We start from the raw sequence: 20,206 nt of genomic DNA on the forward strand, positions 1-20,206 counted from the left end.
TTGTGAACTAGTTTGAGACTGTTGATTCTTGGATCACCACCAAATTTACCATCCATCATCTACAGAGCCTTCTGACCGAAAGTAATTCAAATCATTTTGGGCAAAGGATGTGGCTGCTGCCGTCCAATGAAATTTCATGGTGAAGATATCAAAAAAGGAAATGAGCCGTACGTCACCAATGCTTGGTTGGAGTGATGACAAATTTGGTGTACTTTATTAATAGGTGGAACATTGGGGATCCACCAAGTTTCATGCAATTTGGCCACATGGGGGCGCTATACCAGAAAAACAAAGAAAAAAATTCTAATGCCTATAACTTTGGAAGCAAAGCAGATATTTCAACCAAATTACTCTTTTTCTTAGGACCCTAGCTGGGAAACATGAAACCTGTTTCAGACATCTTAGTATTGGTGTTTTTTTTTTAAAGGTTTTCTATGGCAGACCATAGAAGCCCTAGATAAAAATTGATGGAATCTGGTACCCTCATAGATCACAGCCCAAGGTGTCAAGGAACCAGACTTTCAACCGATTGTCCTAGAGCTGTGATCCTTATTTCTCCTGAATCCCTGGGCCATGTTGAATTATTGTTCCTGGGTACACTCAACACATTCGACATAAAGACAAAACGGTTTTGAAGGATTGACAGTGATTTGTTTATTACAACAAAATTATACAAACCTGAAAAGTAAAAAAAGGCCAGTAACCAAAACAACACTAGAAGATTGAAGACTGAGAATCAACGCTTATAAATAAAAAGTAATTAAGCCAAGCAAGAATTTTACGGTAGAAAACAGGGAAAAGTGATCGGAAACATTTTAAGGCCATAAAAAAGTTTACAACCACATTTGTTTGGAAACACTGTTCAGTTATACTATGCTCAAAACACCAGTCTTCTGGAAGAGGGGAGGGGGGGGGGCAACTAGGCAGGACTACAGGACTTCATTACAGTCAGTGCATTATGATAAGCTACTACATGGTAAAAGATTTGTTTGTTTTTTCCCTTTGAATAAAAAAAGTAAAGCTAAAAAACTAGGGCTCACCACCATTACATACTTATTCAGTGATTAAGCAGCACTTTTTTTTTCCATATGTTACAACAGCAACCCTGTGAACATCTAAACTCATAAAGACGAAGAAAGCAACAGGGGAATAAGGCTTTTTCTTCATCTTGGTTTTCCTCATCCAAACTCTTCTACACCTTTCTCTCAAAAGGCTTCATTTTAGGTGACAAAATGTATTGGCATATAAACATTTGGAGAGATTTGTATTAGACTCTAATGTTATAATATTTATTCTATGTAAACAAAAGCATATTCTTTGTAAAGGAGGGAGTATTCTACATGGTCAAGGGGAGGGACGCTAATCACCCATCACAAAGGCTGAACCAGAGGACTTAATGGTGAAAAGGGAAAGTGCTTCTTAACTATTTCAATAGCTCTAATTGCTTAAAATATAGGTACAAACTGCTCTAGGCATCACTTTTTAATATAGCTATTATCAAAGTAGCTTATATCAGATTGAATTTTGTTTGGAAAAAGGCCTCAAAATGTGCTTTGAAAATGAGTCCAAATGCATTCGTAAAGGCCTTGGAAGTTGCCTGGCAGAAAATGTGCAGTAAAAAAAAAAATCCACTAACAAGATCAGAATCACACACCTTCATATACCACAGGGAGGGGGAAAGTGATATATATCTAGATCGGTATTTCAGGCTGCTAAGTAATAAGTATTGTTTATTGTATCCGACATTAAAGGGGGCTTGATCGTACATGTTGGTCTTTGACCTTAAATAAAACTATCCACATTGGTGAGCGCAAGAGAAACAGCCTGGAAGGCCTTATGGAAGATTTGACACTACAGCACCAGTTCAACACAAATGGTACAGTATAGGATATATTCATATTTATGTATATTTATATTTAAATTGAACGCTGAAACAACTCAAAAATACTCTAAAAAAACAAACAAAAAAAACGCAATCTCAGTACTAGTGCAAAACGTTGTGTGTGAGAGATCGGGCTCCTCAGTCTCACCCAGATGTTCCTAACAACCATGTTCCTTACTACTTAGTGTCTGTATGTATATGTTTGTGTGTATGTGTGTTTACTTCCCATACATTCAATTCATTTTAATGCCTCCTGCTTCCCTAGTATAAAAGTGCCCCAGAAAATCATGAAACACTTTTAACTGTCTTTAGTATCTTTCCACCACGGCGGTGCAGACGTAGTAGGGACATGCCAAGTGAAATGGAACTGGAGTGAACTGGAGAGCCAGCACGAACTGTGACGTCAGGAACGAGGGAATGGTTTAACAGTTTGGTCAAGAGAGTTTGGTGTTTTTCGAGGCAGAGCGTAAGAGCGAGGCCTGGTTTGGGCTCTTGTTTCGGGGGCTTCGTTTTGCTGGTAGCGTACTGGGATTAGTCGCTTTCCGCTTCTCTCCAGCCCTTTCAGACATTTTCCCGCACACCCGATTTACCAAACTGCTGAGTTGCTCCTGCGGTACAAAGAGAAAGTGTATTTTACATTAAGAGGTGACTATAGCACACTAATTTTCCCCAATACTTTTAATGCATCATAAACCGGGAGTGGACAGCTCACTAGCCCAGCTCCCTGAAACAAGACATGACAAGTCTGAGCTGTTTGTTTTTAATTCTTAGTTGAGGAGGCGGTTACTGATTCTCCTAACCAAAGGAGCTGCTTCCACTGTCGATCTCTTGAGCAAGACCCTTAACCCTCTGTGCTTCAGAGGCTGACCCTGTGCTCCGACCTTAACTTCCTGATAAACTGGGCTAAAACGTAATATGACTTCACTGTAATCAGCCTGTATGTCATAATAAAGGCTTTCTCTTCTCTTCCTTTTTTACTAGTTTAAAAAATGAACCCAGTTAGGCAGCACTCATGAAGGTGGACACAGTGAGGAACCTGAGCAAAATACTGAAGAGAGCATGTTCCACCAGGATTAATCAGGACAGGATGAGGACTATGGGCTGTACAGAATCTTCCGCTTGAACATTCACTTAGTTCCATTATCTGTATTTAACTAGATAACTAACTCAATTACATCAGCCTGAAACTGAGCCAGTAACTAAGAGACGAGACATGAGCAGCTCACTGGAGTGTTTATTTGCTGATAGGATAGTTAATAGGTTTATGATTTGTCCACTTCTAAACTCACTCTGTGCATCAACATAATCATTTTCATTAATTCAGTTATTATTAATGAAGTCTACTTTAAGCTGACTTTTGCTGCTTTAGTTATTAGTTATTAATTGTGAGAAATACACAAAACATGCAATTCACAAACATGACATTCACCACCATGTCTTGACGTACTATTGGGAGTTATCAGTGAACTCTCAGTCAATTCCTTAATAATAAATACAACTCTCATGTATTTATTTCTGTACTATCACAGGTAAACAGTGTTGCACATCAACAGACATACCTCAGTATAACGAAACATCATTTTCAGACCTCGAGGGGACCTGCGCTTCTGAATGTAGCGAAGAGCGCACTCCAGACAGAACACTACATTATCACTTTCATGAACCACCTGGTTTAGAAAATAAAAAATCATGAGTAGGGATAACATGACAAAGCTTAAGCAAACAGCACAGAAAAAACAGACAGCACTCATACAGAGATCACACAGCACTCAGAGCACAGACAACAGACAGCACAGAAAGCTCATAGCACATACAGCAATCATCAAAGACAGCACACAGAGAACATTATTAAAACAATCAGCACTCAACACCAAGATCACACAGCGCAGAGAACAAACCACACAAACAGCACACAGATGACACACAGACAGCACAGACGCCACACAGGCAGTACACAGATGACACACAGACGGCACACAGACAGTACACAGATGCCACACAGACAGTACACAGATGACACACAGACAGCACAGATGCCACACAGACAGTACACAGATGACACACAGACAGCACAGACGCCACACAGGCAGTACACAGATGACACACAGACAGCACAGATGCCACACAGACAGTACACAGATGACACACAGACAGCACAGACGCCACACAGGCAGTACACAGATGACACACAGACAGCACAGACGCCACACAGGCAGTACACAGATGACACACAGACGGCACACAGACGGCACACAGATGCCACACAGACAGTACACAGATGCCACACAGACAGCTCACAGATGCCACACAGACAGCACAGATGCCACACAGACAGTACACAGACGCCACACAGACAGCTCACAGATGACACACAGACAGTACACAGATGCCACACAGACGCCACACAGACAGCTCACAGATGCCACACAGACAGCACAGATGCCACACAGACAGTACACAGACGCCACACAGACAGCTCACAGATGACACACAGACAGTACACAGACGCCACACAGACGCCACACAGACAGCTCACAGACGACACACAGACAGCACACAGACGCCACACAGGCAGTACACAGACGCCACACAGACAGTACACAGACGCCACACAGACAGCTCACAGATGACACACAGACAGCTCACAGATGACACACAGACAGCACAGACGCCACACAGGCAGTACACAGATGACACACAGGCAGTACACAGATGACACACAGATGACACACAGACGGCACACAGACAGCACACAGACGCCACACAGACAGCTCACAGATGACACACAGACAGCTCACAGATGACACACAGACAGCACAGACGCCACACAGACAGCACAGACGCCACACAGACAGCAGAGACAGCACAGATGCCACACAGGCAGCAGAGACAGCACAGATGCCACACAGGCAGCAGAGACAGCACAGATGCCACACAGGCAGCACAGATGCCACACAGACGCCACACAGACAGCACAGACGCCACACAGACTGCACAGACGCCACACAGACTGCACAGACGCCACACAGACTGCACAGACGCCACACAGACAGCACAGACGCCACACAGACAGCACAGACGCCACACAGACAGCACAGAGACAGCGCAGACGGCACAGATGGCACACAGACAGCAAACAGAGAGAACATTGCTAAAACAGTCAGCACTCAACACTGAGATCAAACAGCACAAACCACACAGACGGCACACAGCACAAGACAGAAAAGACAGCACAGAGCAAAGATAGCACACATCACTGACAGAACAGACAGCAATTACACAACACAGAGCACAGACCTAAATATAACTATACTTGATCTACTGAAGACGCTGCACACCCAAAGTGCTGCACAGTTTAGTATTTTCTCTGCACACATGGACTAGTTATCATCACTAGTTTGGTTTATGCTTCTGTGAGCAAGACCAGTTCATCTGTTTGTGTTATACACCAAAGACATTTGGGTTTCAGATGAAAAGTTGGATATGAGACGAGGGATTTGGGATTTCAGCTTTCATTCCCTGATATTTACATATGGACGTGTTACATAGCATAAATCATAAAACCTTTCATGAAAGCAGGCTCGTCACTGCAGCCTCTTTCAGCTGTGGCTGTTTTTGGGAGTGAAGGGTCTTTCTCCCTTCAGTCTCCTCTTCATGAGGGGAAATGCTCTTCAGTGTGGTTAAGGTCTGGTGAGCGACTTGACCTTCCACTTTTTGGGCAGTGTGTTTTGGATCATTGTCATGCTGCATGATAAACTTACTTCTGATTAAATTCTTAAACATTTCCCTCTTTTCTCAGCTTCAAAATGGCCTGATTTTCTCCCACAGACAGCTCTCTGGTCTTCAGGCTGGTTTATTCTTGTTAACAATAAATGTAGTCTTGACAGAAGAAATTGAGGCAACAACCAAAATAAATGATCACAGCTATTTATTGTGTAAACTCTAACAGGACACATGGTCTAAATTTTGGATATAAAATTGTCGTTTAACTCATCTAACACATGGAAATACCAGTGAGCCACAAATCTGAAATTTTTCAGTCACAAAGACTGAAAAAATGGAACACACTAAATGCTCTGCACTGTTTCTAGAATCATACTGACAGGTACAAAGCTCTGACATCCAAAACTCTGCCCATAAACGTCAAATAAACATCTCCAAATATAAAACTTCACCTCTTCAGTGATTTAACATATTTCTTTATTGAAAAACACGATTTAATTAAATGTGTTTATTAACTTTAGCCTTAAATTATGTCAAGCATCTTGTGAATCTTGTGATCCTGTGAATGAGATGTCCACTACAGAGAGGATAATGTTTAGGAACCAGAACATTAGTAGACCAGCACAGGACAGGACTGTGGTCTAACTACATGTAATCAGTTAGCTACAAAATGGTTTAAATTGCTTAAAAAGTAAGTATGGCTGAAATACATCCTCCTCACAGAGCAACGAGGAGATTTCACACTGACTCTCCAACCACAGCAGCAGAGTCGCTGCACAGCTGGACAGTGTGATCACTCACTTCTGCCTCATCACATAACTGCCTCATCTCCCCTCCCCAAAGGTGTTTTTTCAAACATTGCACTGGCTTCTAAAGCCTGTTTAAAAGAGAAACGCTCGTAGGTGACGTAATGTTGCACTCAATGGCTTCATTTCTTCCTGGAGAGATCCTGCTGAGTTGGTATATAAAATGCAGACTCACCATGGAGAGGTAGCAGAGGTGCTGGCACACCTGGCAGCGCCGGTCAGCCGTGTCTTCACTCAGCCTGGTGCGGTGCGTTTTCTTCCTCTCTGTGGGAAACTGGCCTTCAGGCTGGTTTCCATAACGGGCTGACAGCCTGAGACCGGCATTAAAAAGCTGCCTGCGCTGGCTAATCTCTGTGTCCCTGTTTATAGAAAAACAGAAGAGACAGGAGAGAGAAGCTCACTCTCAGCACTCCATCATCAGAAAATGGAGGAACACTAAGCTTTTAATCAAACACTGATTTATAGTGAAAACAGATGCTGAAGCTTCTCACAGAGTTTAAGTGTATTTTAAAACTGCTGCAGATGCTGCATTTAGAGTGAGTTGGTTTACTTTTTGTCTTTTATCTTCATATGGAATATGGTTTTGTGGGGTTGGTCATGCTTTGATCAGGTATAGAAGTACACACTGTACAGAATCCTGACCGTAATCAGACGCTGGTTGTGAAATTGTTTGCAATTCTCCTGCAAACTCTCAAGGCTGAAAATGTGTGAAGGACCAACAGACCTGACTGAATGAATCATTGATTATTTCACCACAGATGTGAGACAAGTGAAGGAAGATCAGTCGAGTTAAGAAATGTTGCATAAAAAAAATGTTTGTATGTCAGTAAAAAAAAAAAAGAAATATATAAAGTAATGCACTGCTTTTCAAACAAACAAAAACAACAAAAACCTATTATGAAGTCTGTCAGGTTTTACCCACAAAAACAGAAGCAAGTCCAACAAATTCTCCAGAAGATCTGTGGCAGATTCTCCAAGAATTTTTTAAGACCAAATATTGACTTTGTTTAGTTTATTGCTGATTACAGCTATTTAAAGTACATTATTTATGTAGAAAACTTTTCCTTTATTATACCTTTCCATTATTCCAGTATTTATTTACACATGCCCAGGTCAGTTGCTCAGTACTATACATATGCAGTAAATGAAAGGATCCCTGGGCTGAACTCACCTGAGCTCTACAATAAGTGAGGAAGCTGCATTCAATACATATTTGTTTTCCTGTCTGGGTTCAGACATGACGATCTGGCAGAGCAGTTTCTCTGTGGAAAATGGTTCCTCGATACGCCTTCTCTTCAAGTCCTGCAGGGAATAAAAAAATCACCAAATGGTGAGGCAGAAAAAGCAGGACGTCATACACACCCTAATAAAAAAAGAGGGGAAACTAGAATACCGTGGCTTACTTGTTAAAAGCTGTTCTCTTTTCCTCTTTAAGAGAGACACTCACCTTCGCTGCCTCATAGCCCAACTTCATCCACTCAGCTGTGGCAAAATGCACTGTCTCAGACACACTATAGCCACAACACACCTTGGACACGAAGGTCCCAGGGAAACACACCACGAACTGGCCGCTCTGCTGCACCGTCCGGTGCACCTTCACCCCTTCCTGACGTAGCACCTCTGGAGAGATCTGCGTTAAGAAAGTTTTAATCAGTTCTTCACCACAATGCTTTTCTCTCTTTAGTGTGAGTATAAATCACCGTCTTACCATAATGTTCTTCTCCAGCATCTCGAGCCCGGGGGTTCCGTTGGCCTGCAGCAGTGTGTGAACTACTTTGTCAAGTTTTGACATCTCATCGGCAGGAATACAGTACCTGAAAAAAGACACTGGTCATCATTTTCAAGAATTTACAAGAGTTTGTGCATCAGCTCGAGATATTGCTGACAGGTAGTCAGAGTTTTTGTTTCTCCACATTTTTCCTCCAAATTTATAGTCAACTGAATTTTTTTATTGCACAGCAGCAGTGAGATAGTGGTGAGTGGAACCTTAATTTCATTCCATTTCATTCATGCTGGGATTTCATCTGTCGTTCTTTCATGCTCCAAAAGTATTGGAACGACAAGGTCGGTTCTTTTGTTTTTGCTAAACAGATTGCGTTAGATCAGAATTCCAGATTTCATTTCCTGATTTTTTTTTTCTTCTTCCTGACTTTTCTGAAGTCTTAAACCTTTCACTTTTTCCCCCTGATGAAGTCTTTTGCTGTGATGAAGATCCTCACACTTTAACTTGATAGAAAGTTAAAGACAGAAAGTTTCTGTAGACTCCGGTTTCATTCATGAATTAGATCACATATCATAAAGCTTAGTGAGTCTAATCTTGCAGCTTTACAAGCTCAAGCCATGACATAACCTCCACCAGGCTTCACAGATGAGCTTTTGGATCATGAGCAGATGCTTTCTTCCTCCACACTTATCAGAGGTTAATCTTGGTTCCAGAGCTTTTGTGGCTCTACTTCTTTGCAAAATCCAATCAGATTTCTTCTGGTTCTTTCTGCTGATGAGAGGTTTACATCATGTGGTGTCTATATTTCTGCTCTCAAAGTCTTCTTTGAACAGTGGATTGTGATACCTTCACTCCTGCCCTTTAGAGGTTGATGGTGATGTCACTGACTTGTTTTTGTGGGTTTTTCATTACAGCTCTCACATCAACTGCTGTTGTTTTCACACAGTTGTGTTTACTGTCTGGTTGTTAGTACACCAGTGTTTTAGACATCCCAAATTGTTGTACTAGCTATGACTAATGCTCACACAATGGCTCTGATTGATTTTCCCCTTCATCAACCCATCCCCAATCTTCAAAAGGCTTTCTCATCTCGGGCATCAAGGCAGGATACACACCCTGGACAGAGAGCCAACCCATCGCAGAGCACACACACTCATTCACTCACGCAATCACACACTACGGGCAATTTAGAGACTCCAATCTGCCTAGAAGCATGTCTTTGAACTGTGGGAGGAAACCGGAGCACCCGGAGGAAACCCAAAAGGACTCAAACCAAAAGTAGAAAATGAGAGCTATTAATATAAACAATCTATCTAACAGAGCTCACCTGGGCAACAAGACAGACCTGTCAGGTAAATGTTCCAATATCTTCAATCACCTGAAAGATGGGTTGCCGTGGCAAAAGGTGCCAAATTGTTTAAAGCACCTAGATTTAAATATGAAGAAATGAAATCTGAAATTCTGATCCATCGTCTCATATTCATCTTTTAACATCAAACAAAAGAAGGGAAAAAGAAGGGAAAAAATATCCACACATAAAATGAACAAACCGCTGAGATTCTGTAACCACAGGAATAGCCTTTTCATTGCTAATGGGGGACAATTCCATTTTTAGTATTCTCTGTACAATGAAAGCCCATAAGAATATTAAAGACACTGAGGCAGCCAGGGGTAATGATCGAAAAAATATGCGTCTGGCTCCCCAGGAGCTTCAGGTGTAATTTAACCTCAGCAGTTCATTAAAACTGACCCTAGAGTAAATGCATGTCCAAACTGCTCTGGTGAGCATGACAAATAAGAATCACTGATTTTGATTAATAATGGTATAGATTATTATACGGTATATTACTTTCTGAAAAAAATTAAAATATTACTCTGTAATAAATTATATTGCAGCTTTTTTTCTGCACCGGCTACAAGAGAGGTGATGGGTGAAGAAGCTCCACACCAGTGGAGAAAGAGAGAGATGTGAAATTCACAGGACTAAGAAGAAGGTGTGGCTTTTCCACCAAAACTTTGCTTATTTCATTTTAGAATTCTAGCTTCTAGAGTAAAATATTACAAACAGTGAGAACTCCAAAACAACACTATGTACAGCATAAATAGAACAGACAAAGCAAAGATAAAGCACTTACCAAATGCAATCAGCACCAGTGTGTAGATAATCTATGTACGGAAGGCTGTTCTGGTCCCTGGACCAACATGAGGTAGAAAACACCATGCCTATATTCAGCCAGGGGATAGTCACTCCTGCTTACATACACAAACGAATCATAACTCAATCTATTAGATCACTTATAGACATCTGCTATAACTGTATGCCCTTCAATTACTCTAAAAACATTACTCAAGGAAAAGAATAAGAAAACGTATCAAAGAAGACAAAAATGTAAAACTAGAACAGTAACAATGCTTACTGTAAAGAATACAGCACTGAAAATAAATCGAAGAACTAAAGAGATCTGAAATGTCAGGAACGTTGGTCTCACCTGGCACAGCACCAAGGTGACGCAAGATGGATCCTGAGTTATTGGAAAGCACAGTAAGATTCCATCCATGCCTGGCAAAGTGATATTTGTTAAGAATGAAATACATCATGAAATGAATAACATGACACAAACCTTTCTATACAAAGTACAAAGATTCATTCCAGGTGATCAAGGCTGAGCTGAGAAATATTTACAGAATAAAAGGTTAAGCAGGGAATCATATTAACATAAATAACATACTTTTATATCAGTACAAGTAACAGGCCTCTATATTACAATTAATCTGCAATGAATAAGATTACTAAGGATAGCAAATATATAAATTATATGTACATACACCAATGTATTGTGGAAAACCATCCTGAATTAGTTTATTTAAAAAAAGAAACAACAACCAAATGTTCTCCAGTGCCACTGGAGTTTCCTTCAGAACTACTGGGGGTAACCCCATTTGGTCATTTCCTTGCTAAGTAAAAATATGTCATGACTGCAATCCCTTGTGTGTAGACTATAAAAGGTCCTTGCCTGTTTCCCATTCTCATCTTGGTAAAGACTTGAAGAAAAAAAAAAGATTCAAGACACTGAGTACTGCACCCTCTTTAATTTTTATTGTCTTTGGTAAAATGTGCCCAGTCACAGTGTGTTGATGTTCATACCGTACAAGAGAGTTGTTCTAACATTTGAGTATTTTCTCTTTGACTAACTTTCTTCATGACAATCATGTGATCTACAAGTTGGTGTGTAACGGACACATATGACTGCAGAGTAACCTTAGAGTTACTTGTTACATAATGAGTGAATTGTTAAAACGTCATCAACCTCTTGTGTATTTCAGGGCAAGACAGAAAGGTATTTGGTCTGCTAAGCCCCTATTTGCTCCACAATTGTGAGACTGACATGATCAATACCCAAAATTGTTTGGGATTTGCAGTATAATAAGGTTAGTGACAGACAAGGTCAACTTCAAAACTCAAAAATCCTGCTGTCTGTTCATCACCCTCCTATGGAATTGCACAGACCTGAAGCAAGCAGCAGGTACGGCAGAAAACCTCACTCCTAAAAGAATAGAAGTGGGCAGAAGACAGGTAAAAAAAAAAAGAAAAAAGAGTGGAATCCAGGCAGTGGCCAATGCAACAATTCAACAGAACACTGAAGTATAGAGCCCCGGGGTCCCACAGCTTTGCCGCATACAGTGACCTGACATCAGTGGCTGCAGTTCATTCTCTTGAACTTCTCTGATGACCATTTCAGCAGCAAAGTGCTGGCTGCTCACTATCGAAGCAGTCTGAAGATCTGAATGCAAAGAGGCAGCATAGCAGCAGCATAGCACTGAAATTCAATACACTGAACAATGGAGTTAAAGCCATCTTGGCAAAATGAAAACTAGACCCTCCACCCAACAGGTTTATATAAGGGATTAATCCAGGTACAGCACTCCAAGCTGTAGGAGTCAGAGCAACACGGCTGGCACAAGTGCCATTGATGAAGTCTGGGGACAACCTGCTGCATCAGCTGCCACTGGTACCTGGACACATGGGTACCTGATAACGGACCAATTCAGCTAAGGGGGCCATGGCGGGGCAGGGGCAGTGGCAGTTCAGTGACCACCATACTGCCAACACTGGACCCTTCAGCAGCCCTAAACCCCTCAGGTAAATTGTGTCTAATCAGTATAAATAAGATAGACATAAACTGCTCTGGATAAGGGCATTTGTCAATTTTAAAATGACTACAGTTCTGTACGCTGCACATTCCAGATATGAACAAACACGACTGATTCATAACTTCAGCTCAAATCAGATCCTTCCCTTTGGGTTTCCAGTATTCACGAAGTATGTGAAATCTGCCACAGAGACCCTGAACATACTTCCGTTTCTGACACACTGCTGTTGTGCAGATAGTTTCAAGAGCCCCTGAAAGGCCCTGGGCATACACTTTCTGCTTCAAGGTATGGTCTTAGGTGTTCTCCATAAAGAGGCTCACTGAGTGACAGTTATGAGAGATTTTTGGTAGGTGAACAAGCTCTGGAAGCATGTATGCACAGCTCTTGTGATTCCTAGCTACATGTATAGGGGGGCAATACAACCAAACAGTGAATGTCACAAGTCTGTGTCTAGGGACTGGCAAAATCACCTTTCCTTACAGAAGACTTGTTCACAGTGGCACAGCAGACCCTTCAAACTATGGCTATGGGTCTTGGGAGCGACTGCTAAAATGTTTGCAAGACATCAGACATGGTTTTTACTGGCCATTTCTATATCCAGGTGAGTCAGTAACCTGCACGTGTTATTCGGTAGCACACAATGTTAGTGGTAGCAAGCAGACGTCAAGCGCTGTGGCCGAACCCAGCATTCTTTACAAGGATGCCATAATGTATGATCAAACCTAATCACCAATCTGTTGTGTGGAAATTTGTCTAGTCCAGCCCTGTGCCCAGTGAAGACCCTGAAATCTTATGCTGAAGTGACTGCCAGTTGTTAGGTCCAGCTGTTTGTGGGCTTTGGGGTCTTGATGTCTAAGGACTGGTTATAACACTAGACAAAGAAAGTGATTGTCTATTAAACTTTATTAAACGTCATTTGATGCTATGGCTACTTTCTGAGCTGTACCATGCCACGATATAATAAAATCAGTAAAATACAGGATTAAAACTGAGTGTTACTTATGCTCAGAAAAACACAAAACAGGGTTCTTCTGTCTTATCCACAAATGGCCAATGTTGCTGCAGGTTTTCAATCCAGCCAAACCAGGGACACTTAATAGTTAAGATGAATTGATTGAACAAGGCACGTGTGGCTCCTGTTTGGAATAAAAATCTACAGGAACACTGGCCCTTTTTGCGGAAAAGGAATCCAAGTCCAAGCAGCCAAAGAGAGAAAAACAGAAATGTATCATGAAAAGCCTAGATCGCTTTGGTGGATAAGATGACTACATGATAACAGCTTAAAGAAAATGTGTTAACAAAACAACAAAACAAAACAAAAAACAGAAGCAAATATGCATCCCTTGTCCTTTCTACTTGAGGTGATATCCATGCGAGACAGATCAATTTTTTCATGCATCAGGTGTTTTAGATGAGAACCACTGTGTTTAAGCGTGCCCCATTCTCCTGCAGCAACCTGTCAAAAATTGCAAATGCTACAGCTCTGAATTCTCACCCTTAATCGAATACATTTTATGTGATTCTTAGTATTTGTATTATCAAGTTCTGTCTGGAAGCACTGTCTGGCAAGGTCTGAAATTAGCACATGACCTTCACTGGTTCCGAAAGGATCCAAAAATGTAGTGTGTAGACTGGAAGGTAACAGGATGTGTCTGGTGCTCAACAACTGAATGGATGTGCATGACATCACAGATCGGGGACCTCTTATGGTCTAAATCTGTGTCACAGTGATGATTTCACCAGTTCTGAAGGAAACCACTCTGGCGGTTGAAGAACCAAGCTTCTTCACACTTTATGTCCAAAAGTTTGTGTCCACCTGACCCTGCCAGTTAGCTTGGTAAGTGTCCAGATTTAGTTAGAAGCTTTCACTTTCATTCAGGAATGTGGTTCAGTGCTCAGTGGGGTTGAGATTAGGACTCTCTTCGACTCAAACCTCGTCTTCATGGAGCTTGTTTGTGCATGGGCCATTATCATGCTGGAACATGTTTGGGCCCCTTAGTTCCACTGAATAAAAACTGCAATGCTGCTTCACACAAATGCATGATTTATACGCCATCACATGCTTCCAACTTTCTGGTAATAATTTGAGGACGGTCCACATGCATGGGTGATGGTCAGGTGTCCACAAACTTTTTGCCATATATTCTATATTCCTATCAGTTACTAAAGATTAATACTAGACAGGAATACTTAAACAGTAGTTCTGATATTGTATACAGGTTCTTACTTTGAAAATGGCTCAGACTTGCTCACAGGAAATCCACTCCCATGAGTCTTTGTATCCACTCTCCCACAGTGCACTGCAACATGGCACTCTTTTTCTTCGACAAATCTCCAGTACTGTTGCTACAGAGAGACAGACACAGAGTTTGGAAAGAAATTAAGAAGTTAAATAGAATTCCTGGCAATAAGGTGAAAAAAAGATTCTTCAAAAATGGTGTACTTCTGTTAAAAAAAAAAAAAAAACCTTCTGGCAATCTTCTTCTGGGGACTTTTGGATTAATTCTAAAGAAAACAGATTAGATCAAACTTAAGTTGGAAAAAAAATACCTCTACTTCAGTTGTGTCTGGCTCCCGGCTGAAGCACATATTCATGGTATTCCTGGCTGCCCGGTAGAAGGTTGTTAGAGAGAATGATTTCCCCTGCAAATAAAAAAAAAAACAGACTGAAAATGCCCTATACTGTTGCAGTTGAAATACCCGAATGCAAAACATGCACTATTTATTAAAAAGAGAGAAAGTCATGGACTAAAAAATGCAGAGAGTCTACACCTTGTATATGCATTTGTGCAGGTCAGACAGTATGCCACCTTCATCTTTTCTCTCCTGCCGTCCCTGACGGCCATTCCTGGCCATGGGGTCAAGCTCTCTGAGGCGTTCTCGCACACCAGTCCTGTGAAGAGCTCCGTTCACCAGGCCGTTCTTGGGTTCACAGCGTGGTAGGAGCAGTGCGGCATGTTGCAATATGTCTGCCTGTCCTTCTAGGGGCCCATTTCTCCTCTCCAGGCTCTCCTTCTCAGTTAGCACATCCTTCTCCAGCTGAGCCCGCTGTGCTGGAGACAGTGAGTCATAAGAGAGCAGGTATTGGCAGTAGGCCTCCTGCAGCTTGGCGAGCCGGTCCTGTGCAGAGCGTGGGATGCCCAGCAGGTCAGCAAGACGACTCCATGTCTTCAAGTCTGTCACTTGCTGCATGCCACCCATGTCATTCAGGAGCTGAAAGAATCGGGCCAAGTCTAATTCACAGCCACCTGTTAAAGAAAGAGTAAATGGTGATGATTCTTTTTTTAACTGACCCATTTTGAATCTTTAATAAACGAATACAATACTGCTAATTCTACAAGAAATTGTCTGAGACAAACTCCTCTGCCAAACCATGAGATTACAACACCATGTTCATACAAACTACATGCAAGATCCATGTCAAAATCTGTATCAGGATCTGCAGACTTCAGACATTCATATAAGGAATCAGAATCTGAAAGCCATATTAACTGGAAAAACAGAATTAGCCTGGCTAACTATAGAAAGGGCCAAGAGCTGGGCCAAAGGAAAGCAAGATATGAAAGGCAAAATTACCACAGCAGGGAAAAAACCAAACAAGCAAACAAAAATCATCACACAGATTTGTGATCATCTTTCCAAACACACTGTATTATACATTGTGAAGAAACGACCATAAATTTGACCAAGAATATTTACAAAAAGTGAAAACAGGCACCCCATGAGTCTACTCTACATCCAAAGGCTGTCACATTGAGGCCTGCACTCAGAGGAAATAGTTTTCCGAGCTGAAATGAAATGACTAAGGTAGATATCACTCATAATGAAGAAACATCCAGACCAAAGGTAAATCTGCTGCTCAATACTGCCTCTCCCATCGTGCTCTAGCAAATATATCCCACCATCCCATCTTCTCAGACAAGGATATAGTAGGAGATAGGAGTGAGAGTCAATAAATAAACACTCTTAGTTCAGAGACTATACTTTGTGATCCAACTTTAGATGAAAACCTTCTACAAACCAGTGCCTCAGATGTGCATTACACATTCAAAGAGCTTGACATCATGAGCCAAACACTGAGATGGATGTGGAGAACAGAAGTGCACCATATTTGTAATAATATCTCAGTGGTATTACTGGTAAATGGAATTTAGCAAAAGATGAATGAGTTTCTCATTTGATGGATGGAATGAAAGAAAAGGAAGTCTCCTATTCAGCACTGATTCCCCTTCTGGTTGTAGAGACTGAGCACTTGAGGTCAGTGAATATAGCATAAAGGGAAGAATAATTAATGAGCCACAGTAGGCTGGCCTTAAACAAATCCATACATATGACCTGTATCACAAACCATTTCTTAAAGGAGATGTGCCAAGGGTGAGGTGAGGTTACTTATTTACATCTGGTGCAAGATAGATAAAATATAAATATATCAAATAAACTAGTAGATAATGCATTTACTGAGACGAAGTGCATAATATCAAAGTATAACAGATAGTGGGGTCTCAAATAAGCAGTGTTCACTGAGACAAAGCAAAGAACTCCCAAAATTCTAGATCTAGATATTCATGTACATCAAAACCCCTGAAACGAATCAGGAACTAAAGCAAATGCCACCCCCTGCTGTCCTAACCAAGTGAAAGATATGAAACAAATACAAACATCTGAATTCACAGTAACTGTATCCTTATTGTGATATCACGGTATCATTACAGTATTCAGGAACTATGTAAATAACATTACATTAGAGATAAAATACAGAGTTTTTGTAGAAGTGATATTTCTAGCCATGTGACAGAGCCAAAAATAAACTGAGCCGATTCATCCTTTTGTTCATGGTGGCTGTGAGGAGTCATAGAGCCCATTAATGCCCTGTGTGTACGCTGTCTGTGCTGTCAATGTGGGTCATGTTGGAGTGGCACTGAGAGGCTGCCAGGTGGTTTTGTAAAGCTGAATGTTCTCAACTGAATGCAGGTAGCCAGATTGAGCTGGCACAGTGGCCTTGGCTCCAGGAGTGTCTGGATCTGGCGTGGTCTATTCAAACAGGCCCATCTATTAAATAGGGCCAGCGAGTAAGAGTACTCATTTATATAGAACTCACAAGGTCACATTGCATACTAAGAAAGAATGAAATATAGGTCATATTCTTAAGCCAGTAAGAGACTGTTCATGCTACGTATTCATCAAAATGAAGATCAGGACTTAAAGTGAATTCACTACCTTTTTAACTTTGGTCATTTAGTATATCATGGTAAAGTCAAAGACTTTTGTAAAGTCAAAGACTAGTACACTCTGGTCATAGCTAGTCGATATGCCAGTGTGCTAGATGTATAAATTGATCATCATGACCAGAGTCTTTATTTAGAAATATTTTGAAGACACTCCCTGTGGGTCGATATTGCTCTCTTGGCATGTTTGTCGACTTGCTTTTGCCATTACCTCTTGGCAGAATTTCTGCCATTACTTTAAGGGCCTTTTAAATCTTTATCACAACTCAAGTGAAGTTTGTTAAATGAGCCCTTGATGGGCAATGGATCAAGTCCACATAGCTCTATACTTAGGGAGCAGAGATTGCTTAAGATACACTGCAATGACTTTGACTGCAATTAGATGCAATTTCCTCTACACAATAACAAGAAAATCTGTTTATGTGTATATAAAAATTTCTTTCACGTACATGGTTTATGTTACTCTCCCAGCAGGTTATATTAAGATACAAGCAGAGATACACAGTACTAAGAAACTTTTGCAAGTGGCCAACAAAGCTACTTTATGCTCTCTGCCAGGGACAAGAGTTTTCCTGCTGAAAAATAAACCTTTTCAGCCCTTGTGCTGCAAATGACTACTCATAGATTTGAGAGGTCACAACGCTGTGAAATACAGCCCCTGTTCGGATGGGCCCACATCTTCATAGCCACCTGGGTAACAAGTACATTCCAAACTCTAAAAACTACACGCTTTCCTGAAATACCTTTCTATTTTGCATGCATCTCAGCCAGAAGTAAAGTTGTAAAGTCTTTAAACCTGTAATCCTTAAAAAACTGCATTTAAATATTTAATTCTGACTGCGGCACCTGCTAAAGCCTGACATTTATCATCCGAGGGCTGTTTCTACCACTCCATTTGTTAACCATTTGTTAACTCCTTATCCACTGTCATTTTGGAAGGAAGGTGGCCAAAGATTAAATACAAATATGTCCACATCATTTCAGGGACATTTATGGCCAATTTTGGCCAAAACTTCAGCAGAACTTCAGCCACAACTACAGACCACGACCCACTTGTCTTAAGGCACTTACAGTAGACCACACGCACCTACGCAGCATTACAATGAACTGATTTGACTGCCATGCCACACTAGACTGTACTACAACAAGATTTAAAACATCGTTTCACTAGGCAATGATATCCATACCAATTAATGGCGGCTCATCCATGTTGATGCCTTGAGCACGCAGGTGTTTCCTAATGCAGGCAAGCCGCTGCACGTTAGGGCCCCAGCGTCGGCCCATCTTGTGCACATGCTGAACATGTGAGACAAAACGCATCTCCTCTTTCAGCTTGCATTCTGGCCGCCACCCAGCTGGTGGAACCACCCGAAAGAGACCAAAAGCCTCGGCCTGCTCGCGCATCAGCTCCACATACACCAAAGGGTCATGGAATTCACGTGGGCTTGGATGGAACACGGGGACCTCTGTCATCTCCGGTACACTGCCACACTTGCCTCGCTCCTTGTCCTGAGCAACTTTGGGCTCTGCTGGTTTAGGAGGTTTGGCTATGGTAAGTGAGTCACCAGGGTCAGTAGGATTGTTTGTTTTGCTAGGCTCGCTGGGCCTCAGAGGCTTGGCTGGTTTGGCAATTGTGGCTGGTTTCAGGACGTCCCTGTGGTGATGATGAGCTGAGGTAGCGGAGCTGCTCTTGCCCCGAGATGTGGCTTTACACGACGTCCTTTTGACAAGCGGTAACTTCCCAGCAGAGGCTCTTTTGGGTCTCTGGGATCCTGACACTCGCAATTCCATTGTTCCTGTATGCAAGGTCTTTTGAGCCGCTCTCCTGCTCCGTGTATCCAGAGGAATGACCTGCACCTTAACCCTTTTTACCTCCACATCAGTCCCTGCTTGATTCGGTTTAACCACCGCCATCTCCAGCTGCCTCTTCGATTGTCGCAGTCCACTGCGTCTGACTGCGGATGACGGTGGCAACTGTTTTTGTGTCCTGCTGCGACCAGTTTGGGCTTTTCCTGAGTTATTGTGCTGAAGGTGTATGTTGGTGTGTTGTGAACTCAAGTGCCGCCTCTGGGCACTTAGCTCTAGCTTTGCCTCTTTCAACAGTCTGGCTTTGGTGTAGGTCACATGGCCCTTGGGGTATTTCACAGATTTGGTCAGGGGAAGTGGTGGCAAATCTTCCTTCCATGCCTTCCGACTGTTAGCTGAGGCAGCTCGCTGTGGTCGGGCCACTTTATGGGGCTGGTGAGGAAAAAAAGAAAGTGCAATATTGCTGAATGTGTCATTTGTAAAATAGTAACATTAACCGTGCTAAATGAATCAGTTCTATAATCAAAGTATTTTATGAACACTTCAGTTAACTCACAGGCTGAAAAGCGCAAAGTTAGTTATTTGGAAAACACTCCACATATCGAGCAGTTTTAATAAGACAATAGCCACATTTCCCCACTAGAGGGCTGAGAAAGGCCTTGCTGCTCCTCTTTAAGTGTGTGCACATCTACTGTGATTGTTCAGCCTGCAAATGTGAGGTGTGGGGGAGGGGCAGAGACCATCACCCAAAACCTGCCATCCACCAGCACATTCATTACCCGCACAACATGTCAAAGTAGTTTACGACACTCAACGGCGAACACTGTGCTTTTGTCTAGCTTTTATCTAGCATGACTAGCTCCAGTGCACTAAATGTGTGTAAGGGGAT

General features: G+C 41.8%; 1 protein-coding gene across 3 annotated transcripts in view; it reads right to left on the reverse strand.

The window, feature by feature from the left end:
• Positions 1–627: 627 nt before the first annotated feature.
• jarid2a (jumonji and AT-rich interaction domain containing 2a) overlaps positions 628–20,206 on the reverse strand; it is a 49,072-nt gene continuing 29,493 nt past the window's right edge. Inside the window, exons 7-18 of one of the 3 annotated variants that reach the window (XM_058398550.1) lie at positions 18,699–19,749; positions 15,059–15,534; positions 14,837–14,929; positions 14,514–14,632; positions 10,624–10,694; positions 10,270–10,387; positions 8,120–8,225; positions 7,940–8,041; positions 7,583–7,713; positions 6,587–6,770; positions 3,442–3,549; positions 628–2,490 (exon numbers count right to left, since the gene is read on the reverse strand). In XM_058398550.1, coding sequence (XP_058254533.1) covers positions 2,317–2,490; positions 3,442–3,549; positions 6,587–6,770; positions 7,583–7,713; positions 7,940–8,041; positions 8,120–8,225; positions 10,270–10,387; positions 10,624–10,694; positions 14,514–14,632; positions 14,837–14,929; positions 15,059–15,534; positions 18,699–19,749 — 2,733 coding nt within the window. In that variant the 3' untranslated portion in view covers positions 628–2,316. Of the gene's footprint in view, positions 2,491–3,441; positions 3,550–6,586; positions 6,771–7,582; positions 7,714–7,858; positions 8,042–8,119; positions 8,226–10,269; positions 10,388–10,623; positions 10,695–14,513; positions 14,633–14,836; positions 14,930–15,058; positions 15,535–18,698; positions 19,750–20,206 lie in introns of all 3 variants that reach the window. The other 2 variants (XM_058398532.1, XM_058398541.1) reach the window with 2 other exon arrangements.

Source organism: Hemibagrus wyckioides, linkage group LG01, assembly GCF_019097595.1.
Source record: "Hemibagrus wyckioides isolate EC202008001 linkage group LG01, SWU_Hwy_1.0, whole genome shotgun sequence".
Lineage (NCBI taxonomy): Eukaryota > Metazoa > Chordata > Actinopteri > Siluriformes > Bagridae > Hemibagrus > Hemibagrus wyckioides.